Below are 7,893 nucleotides of genomic sequence, written 5' to 3' on the forward strand. Positions count from 1 at the left end.
ATACATAGGAAATTGAGTGTACTATTAATACATACTTCAATATACAATAGAGTGAATAATTAATGTTTGCATTAGTTATACATAGACAAAAAGATGTATCAAATAAGATACTAACAATACACATTAACTAATGCATGTATTATATTTTTCAATACCCTCTATCAAGCGATTTCAAAGCCTTCTTTTCATATGATGATATCCTAATGTTTATCTGAATTAACAAGCTTTCTTTTCTTTATTTTTGCTCATATTAATTTATGCACAAAAAGTTGGGTTACAAGTTGAACTCTCAACTAATACATTTATTAATTAAAAAAATTAAAAATTTGTATCAAGTTAAAATGGGTAAACCAGATTGAAACAGATGGAGTAATTATTGTGTTATTGTAATGTAATTCAATGATCTTCTAGATGGTGGGACAGCTAGCTGTTTCCTTGGTTATTGTGATGGTGTCACTATCACGATAGTATGAACTCGCCGGCGCTCTTAAATTTCCTCCTCAAATTATTTAACTATATTATATTTCCCGATCCGATTTCGTAAGCACTGTCATCAGCAAAAAAGATTAAATGACCAATTGTCAAGGCCTCTATTTATTTGACAACTTCTTTCTCCTACTCTACAATTTTGTGCCTCAGGACTGAAAATTTCCTCCAAAATATCAGGTAAGTTTGTTTGTCTCTTTCTTAATATAAGGAAATATGTTAAAGAATAGGAAGTCCGCATTTAGGCAGGAAAATATATGTATAAATATGGAAATTCCTGACAGAGTATATAATAAAAGTGGTACATGAGCAACTTTATTATCACTACTTCTCTCCAGATAAGAATATAACTATGGGATCATGATGAAGAAGTTATCTTCATCTGTTGCTTTCCTTCTATGTTATCAGCCAAGACGATCACCAGTATATTTCATCTAAAGATTCACTGTAAAAAGATTGAGGATTTTGATTGCTTATAACAGGTTAGTTTTCGAAGAATCTAAGCTTTACGCACGATGTTTACACTAAGCCTGTGTTTGGTATATATGAAGGATAATATTTTTCATGGAAATGTTTTCTTTGAAAACAAACTGGTTTCTTACTTATTTTTTAGATCAGTAGGAATTTTAGTGTTTGGTAAGTAAGCAAAAGAAAAATGTTATTTAAGAGCATATATATGTAATCTAGCTAGCAAACAACTATAGATCTGAGGAGGCTTTGGTGGTCATGGAGTGGGATGGTCAAGGGGTAGGGGTTGGGGGAGTTTGGTAGGTAGGAGGATACAATAAATGTAGAGCTTGTTTTTCCGATCTCCATTAAGGAAAGTCATTTTCCTTATTTTTAGGAATTTGAGAAAAGGTTTTACAAAAATTTGTCCAACCAAATATGGGAAAATGAGGATGAGCTGCTAAAATCTGTTAAACTACACTTTTTAATAGTAACTTTGGATCTTTTTCTCAAATTCCTAGTATATGTTATTGTACAAATTTGCATGTTTCTCGCTTTCAAGTGCCATGTATTATAGGGTAAAAGACTATTCGCAGTATCATGATCCTTTATATAATTCATTTTATTGGCAACAACAGATGATAGACGAACGTATGCACTCTTCTAGAATAACAAAGGCGGAACCAAAATTTGGGTTTCGATCAAAGTTATTGGGTTGGGCCACACCTGTAGCCAAAACGCTAGCTCTGCCCCCGAATAGAAACTAATACTAGACTCTTTTTGCTTAAATCTTTTAAAACTTACATTTATGGATATTTAATTGGTTGAGGATACTGTTGTCAACAGGCATTCTAGCAAAAAGTAAAGTTGGCAAGAGGAAAAGATGTCACGGTGTTCAGATTACCAGTTGCTTTCATTTGTGCTCTTACTGCTAATAACAATACATCCAAGTTCACAATCTCGAGTAAGGGAAGAAAATGGTGTGAAATCTGCTGTCTTTCTATCACCAAAGTTTGTGCTGGAACCTGGATCTGTTTCTAACAAGTTTTACTACGACATCGACTTTCCAAAAGGCCATATTGCTCTCAAAAGTTTTGATGCTGAAGTAGTTGATGAGGCAGGGAATTCGGTACCCCTCCATGAGACATATCTTCACCACTGGGTTGTAGTAAGATATTATCATCGACAAGGTGTGGATGTGGCAAAGTACCATGGCAATCTGGGGTTCCACAAATCAAATTTTATTATCAAGAGAAACTCAGGGATATGTGAAGGAGGTCTTTCTCAATATTTTGGCCTTGGTTCAGAGACCAGAAAAACAATGTCGTATGTTCCAGACCCTTATGGAATAGAAGTCGGTAATCCAGTCGAAGTACCTCCTGGATACGAGGAGAGATGGTTGCTTAATGTACATGCAATTGATACACGAGGTGCCGAAGATAGATTGGGATGCACTGAATGCAGGTGTGATCTTTATAATGTTACCAAGGACGAGTATGACCGAGATATAGAGCCAGATTACATCGGAGGCTTGAGATGTTGTTATGATGAAACAAGATGCAGGGTGAAGGACGGATTCCAAGGATCGAGGAGAAGCCTGTACCTGAAGTACACAGTGAAGTATATTGATTGGGATGCCTCCATTTTGCCTGTCAAAATTTATATACTCGATGTCACTGATACATGGAAAAGGCCAGGAAAATCAACAGCCACTGTGGCAAGACATCATTGTCTGGTATGAGCAGTTCCCTATGATGTGTTATATTGTTTATCGGTATATTTCTGATACCTCTGCATTAAAGATCGGTTTAATAGATATAGATCAGTTCTGGAACATCTATTTCTGCACATCCAAAATAATTATCAATGTTGTCCTAAATCTATTAGTATTACTCCCTATTATACAATTTTATCAAGAGCCAAAAAGACCTAATGACATGCTTTTTCCGCAAAGTTTCTTTCATTTAGAAAACACTCCCCAGCTTTCATTTGCTTGACCAGCTTTTACTTGGCTATATCCCATTTCAAAATGGCAAAAAAATTTCATTTCAAGAAATTAATTGTTATAATGTATGCATCATTCTGTACACAGGATAATTAAAAGAGTGAATGATAATTCAGCTCATAAATCTAATCATTTTAGCTCTTTGCTATTACCTTAATATATCTGGCTAATATTCAGGCAACTTTTTTTTTGTTAACTTCAGATCGAATATTTAGTGGAGTCGTGTTCGGCATCTGTAGCAAATGCCGATTGCAGTCATACCAAGAAGATAACTGTAACTTTTCCTAGTGGCGGAGATATCATCTACGGAGTTGCTCACCAGCATACGGGAGGGACTGGCATGGCACTCCACGGAGAGGTACTCTGAACTATTATATGTTGTTTCTTTGGTCATGTTCTACTTACAATCTGGATTACATTTATAATTTTCTTAAAGATTTTCAGACAATTAACTTACTGATAAAACAAAGGATTTTGTACAATAAATTTTTCTTTTAATGATACTTGGCTTAGTTGGGTTGCATCTTAACACTGGTTATGCATCCCACCACACCAGATTGATTGAATCCGCATGTAATCTCGTTCTTTGGATTGAATCCGCATGTAATCTCGTTCTTTTTACATCAGACGAAAAAAGTGGTGTTAGCATTCATTCGATATGATTGTCATACTTCAGAGGATTATTTTGTTCATCCAAACTGTTATTCCCAGCCTGTCAGAATGGTATCAGTTCAGTTTATCTTCAATTAGCTGCACAAAGGTTGACTTTTTTTCATTATACTGAATGGAACCTTCTTTCCTTTGAGACAATTAATGGTCATGTTTATTGTCTGCCGAGTAAATATAGAGGCCCCTCGATGAATTTCATCATCATATGGGAGATAGTGATTCTCCTTTATAGATGATTGATTTTGTTTTGTGAGTGTATAGGCGTAAGGCCAGTACTTGTCAACCCTAGTGGTAACTCGGAAAGATAAGCTAGTGTATGAAGCCATGGCTATCCGGTGCCTACCTAATAAAGCAGTCATAATAGATGGTATGAGTATGCCCAGACATGCATCCACCTTACTCCTCTAGATACTTTGTTGTCTGTTTGTATAGCATATTATTCTCAATTGTCGTCATGGTTAGCAAAGCAGGTTTAGTTGTACTGATTTGTGGAGCACCTTGTTGGAGGTTGGTGTTGATTATTTCCTTAATTTCTTCTTTTCTTTTCCTGCTTCACTGGTGTAGGATGGACGTGTCATATGCTCATCTCTTCCAATCTATGGGGAAGGAATGGAACCAGGAAATGAAGCTGGTTACATTGTCGGGATGTCCAGTTGTTATCCTAGGCCTGGCTCTATCAAGATTTCGGAGGGGGAAACGGTAACATTACTATCAAACTATAGCAATGCTCAGAGGCATACAGGAGTGATGGGGTTGTTCTATCTCTTGGTTGCTGAGCCATCACCAAAGCCTAATTCTATCCTACATTCCACAGATGGAGTAAGATCTTCGACTCATTAAAAGATTTCTAGGTCTAATAGAGTAGTGAATTTCCTACTTAAGTCTAAGCAAGATCTTATTATTTTTGTGGTATTCCTGTTTCATCAGATTTCCTGAACTTGTTTCTTCTTCATTAATCCAGACAGGGGAGATTATAATATTGCACAATGCTGTTGGGGCCTTGGCAGTGTTTGGAATTGCACTAATTGTTGGTGCTGTTGTTATTTATCGCCGTCGGAATCAGAGAGAGGAAGGCTATGAATCTATACTGATGTGAAGTGGTCTCTTTTCTGGTGACTCTGGTCCCTAGTGTATACAGTACACAATACAAGTTACCATCACTACAAGTTCTGATCTCCCTTCTTTTTGGAGACTAGTTACTCGATACATGTGTTGCATTTGTATGTCAAGTCATGAATTCCAAGATTTTGTAAAATAATATAAATACTATTAAAATAAAACTTTTGAGTAATGATCATACATAAGAATGAAGTACAGGTGTTTGTGAATTATCTTTGGATCTTTGTATAGTGACATGTTAGTCAATGTTAAGATGATCCCGGATATTATGTCAATTTACGAAGTTGAATAGTCAAAAACTAATTAGATGCATACCAACTTTTTTTCTTATTTTGATTGTATGAGATAGGTTGGTTGAACAAGAAGTAATACTAAGGAGCTCGTGAAACACTGCGATCACTTTTTTTGTTTGAGCCAAGACGTTCAAATCTTCTAGCATTCACACATGGGAGATGAACCTTTGCCTTCCACCACTTTCATATTTTCTTAAGGTATGATTTATTAGATAAAGTGTCTTCATTAATAGATAGGGCTGGAGTATATAGTCAAGGTCAAGGTTGATTGATGAGTTTAGAGGACAGAACGATTGATGTGTGGTGGAATTGAAATCCTTTTCAAGTCAACTGATGAGTCTAGTTAATCGACTCCCCACAGGTTAGTATAACAATAAATTTGAAATTAATATAAAGACAGTAAACAAATTGTAAAGAGAGACAAAGAGTTTTATATTGATTCGGATTATCAGTGTTTGTCTGTTCCAGTCCCCCTAGGTTGCAAGGATTTCCTTTAAAGCTTGAATTGAAATTTAAGTAACAGCTTAAATGGACAACTCCTGAATCTGAACTGAACAATGTCCAGTTCTTGTAACACAACCTCAATTAGTGTTGCTTACAAGAGATCGGAAAAGAATAGACTGCAATGGAATATGTGGATGTATGCGTTAGCTAGAGGCATCTCCTCAATAAAAGGGAATCGAGAATAATGAGATTTCAGGCTCAAATTTTATGTAATAATAATAATAATAATAATAATAATAATAATAATAATAATAATAATAATAATAATTTGGAGTTGATTTTTATCAAAATTCTGCATATAGCTCTGCAAGTTCTAATTTTCCTATATTACAACGAGGAAATAGAACTTCAATTAATTCAAAAATTCCTCAAGATGAATCATCATCATCCAAAACTCTGAATATTGGCTCTTCTGTACATCTAGAAGATATTCCTGAAAATCATCCGTTATATAAACAACTGCAATCTTATCTATCAGATCAACAAAAAACTGTAAATTTTTTTGTGTTCATAGTTCAAGAAAATTCTGAAGATAACCCTTCATACTTATATTATATATTGAAAATCAGCATATTCCTGGACAAGAAAATTCTGAAGAAGCATAGCGAATACTAAAAAATTATCTTACTGCCAACGTATATTTTATTGGCGAATCATACAAAATCCAGACTTATTATGAACACATATTAGTGCAACCTTTGATCACAGCTCCCTCGGAGAAACTACCCCTGGAGTACATGAATACTCCAAAATGATAATTAAAAAACTTATTCCTATTGAAGAATGGGGTATTTCGTCAATGACTCAACGATCTATGCCAATGGGGCTAATGAGACAAACACTTGCCAATTTCACCTACTGGGATTATATTAAAGCATTTTCTCAAGTATTATATTATAATAATTATAAGCACAAACACACTTGGTTTATAAAAATTTGTGCTAAAGTATTTGAAAAGCCTATTCCAAATTGATTTATTCAACGTGAACTCAACATGGACCTACAATCAAAATATTACCGCCAGAATATTCTTCTCTGTACTATTCATGGAAAAAAACCTCTCCTTTCTTAACAGAATTATATCTTTTAGATCATATTTGTAAAATCAATACTATTGATCAGATGTATTTCTACATAGAATTCTCTATCTCTTGGATCCATCAATGGTCCGTAGAAATAGGCTATGACATTCAACAAATTCCTGCCTTATACCGAATATTCTATTGCAATTTTTGGGATAAATTGCTTCGAAAAGATCCAGAGACTAAACTCACGTATGGTCATGATCAAAGGGAGGAAATAATCAAGAAAATTGCTGAATATGAAAAAACTCCCAAAAAATCCATTTTGGTTGAAGAAAAAAGTCTTAACTATCTTTTTAGGAGGATGTCTGCATATGACGGGAATAAAATGCAAATGATAGAAGAATATTTATCAGAAGTCAGAGATAAATTATTGCAAACTGTTGATCAAAATTCAGACGTCTCAATGAATAGCACCGAAGCAAAAACTGAAGATATTACCGATTCTCAACCTCCGAAAATTCTGATAGAAGAGGTAGAAATTGAAAAGGCTGAAGCATTCATCAAGAAATGGAAAGGAAAAGACAAGATATGACTGTTTGATAAAGACCCCTCTAATTTTTCCTTTTGTAATAGTAAAATCACTGTGCACAGGGACCCATCTATTACTGTGCAAGATTCCCTTTTTTATTATTTATAGACGCCTCATTCTTGTGAAGAGGCAGGAGTTCAGAAGTTCTATCCTTTTGTTTTTCAAAAACTCTCTCTCGCTTTGTAACATATTTAAGAATTAAATAAAAGAAGAAGCTACTGTTTACTACTATTTCAGTCTGGTTCCCGGCTAGTCAGGTACATATCTCTTTCTTACTTGTGTTCATTTAATTAAACTTCTACCCTAACCCAGCCGTGACTATGTCCGGCTGAAAGGTTTCTTATATCTATGTTGAAGATCTAACTTCGCTGACATGTTAACTATGAAAGCTCCAGACTTTATCAAAATATAAAAGAATCTTTCTAATTTCTTGACTTGGTTCCAAAATGGAGGTACAGTCGAGTTCAATACATTTATGTTAGCCTTGTCTCTGTGACTTCGTCTAGTAAGTTGTACCTCTCTAGCCCATTGTGCTATTAAGAAAATGGCGAATTCTGCACAATTAGAACTTCTAGACACATAGATTTAACATAAGGGTATTAAATCTCTGACAGGCCCCATGTTTGGGTAAAAGAGCAAAGAGCCCATACAGTCATTAAACTATTTAAGATTCTTTTCTATTTCGGTTGATGCTTTGGTTCGGTCTTCTGACTATGGCTTAATCCGATATTGTTATATAGTCTGGCAGGCTGAGTG

The 7,893-nt window shown here is 34.9% G+C and overlaps 1 protein-coding gene across 4 annotated transcripts; it reads left to right on the forward strand.

The window, feature by feature from the left end:
* The first annotated feature begins 221 nt into the window (after positions 1–221).
* LOC107862882 lies at positions 222–5,038 on the forward strand. 4 transcript variants are annotated; one of them, XM_016708583.2, is made up of 6 exons: positions 369–666; positions 825–968; positions 1,780–2,668; positions 3,141–3,296; positions 4,172–4,426; positions 4,569–5,038. In XM_016708583.2, exons 3-6 carry the CDS (start codon positions 1,817–1,819, stop codon positions 4,701–4,703), a joined length of 1,398 nt encoding a protein of 465 aa, XP_016564069.1. In that variant the 5' UTR covers positions 369–666; positions 825–968; positions 1,780–1,816; the 3' UTR covers positions 4,704–5,038. The 4 variants fall into 4 exon arrangements, with proteins under 4 accessions (XP_016564070.1, XP_016564069.1, XP_047265523.1 ...); XM_047409567.1 differs by having other exon boundaries at positions 487–666; positions 895–968; XM_016708584.2 differs by lacking the exon at positions 825–968 and having other exon boundaries at positions 222–666.
* Positions 5,039–7,893: the final 2,855 nt, after the last annotated feature.

This window comes from Capsicum annuum, chromosome 3 (assembly GCF_002878395.1).
Source record: "Capsicum annuum cultivar UCD-10X-F1 chromosome 3, UCD10Xv1.1, whole genome shotgun sequence".
Taxonomy (NCBI): Eukaryota; Viridiplantae; Streptophyta; class Magnoliopsida; order Solanales; family Solanaceae; genus Capsicum; species Capsicum annuum.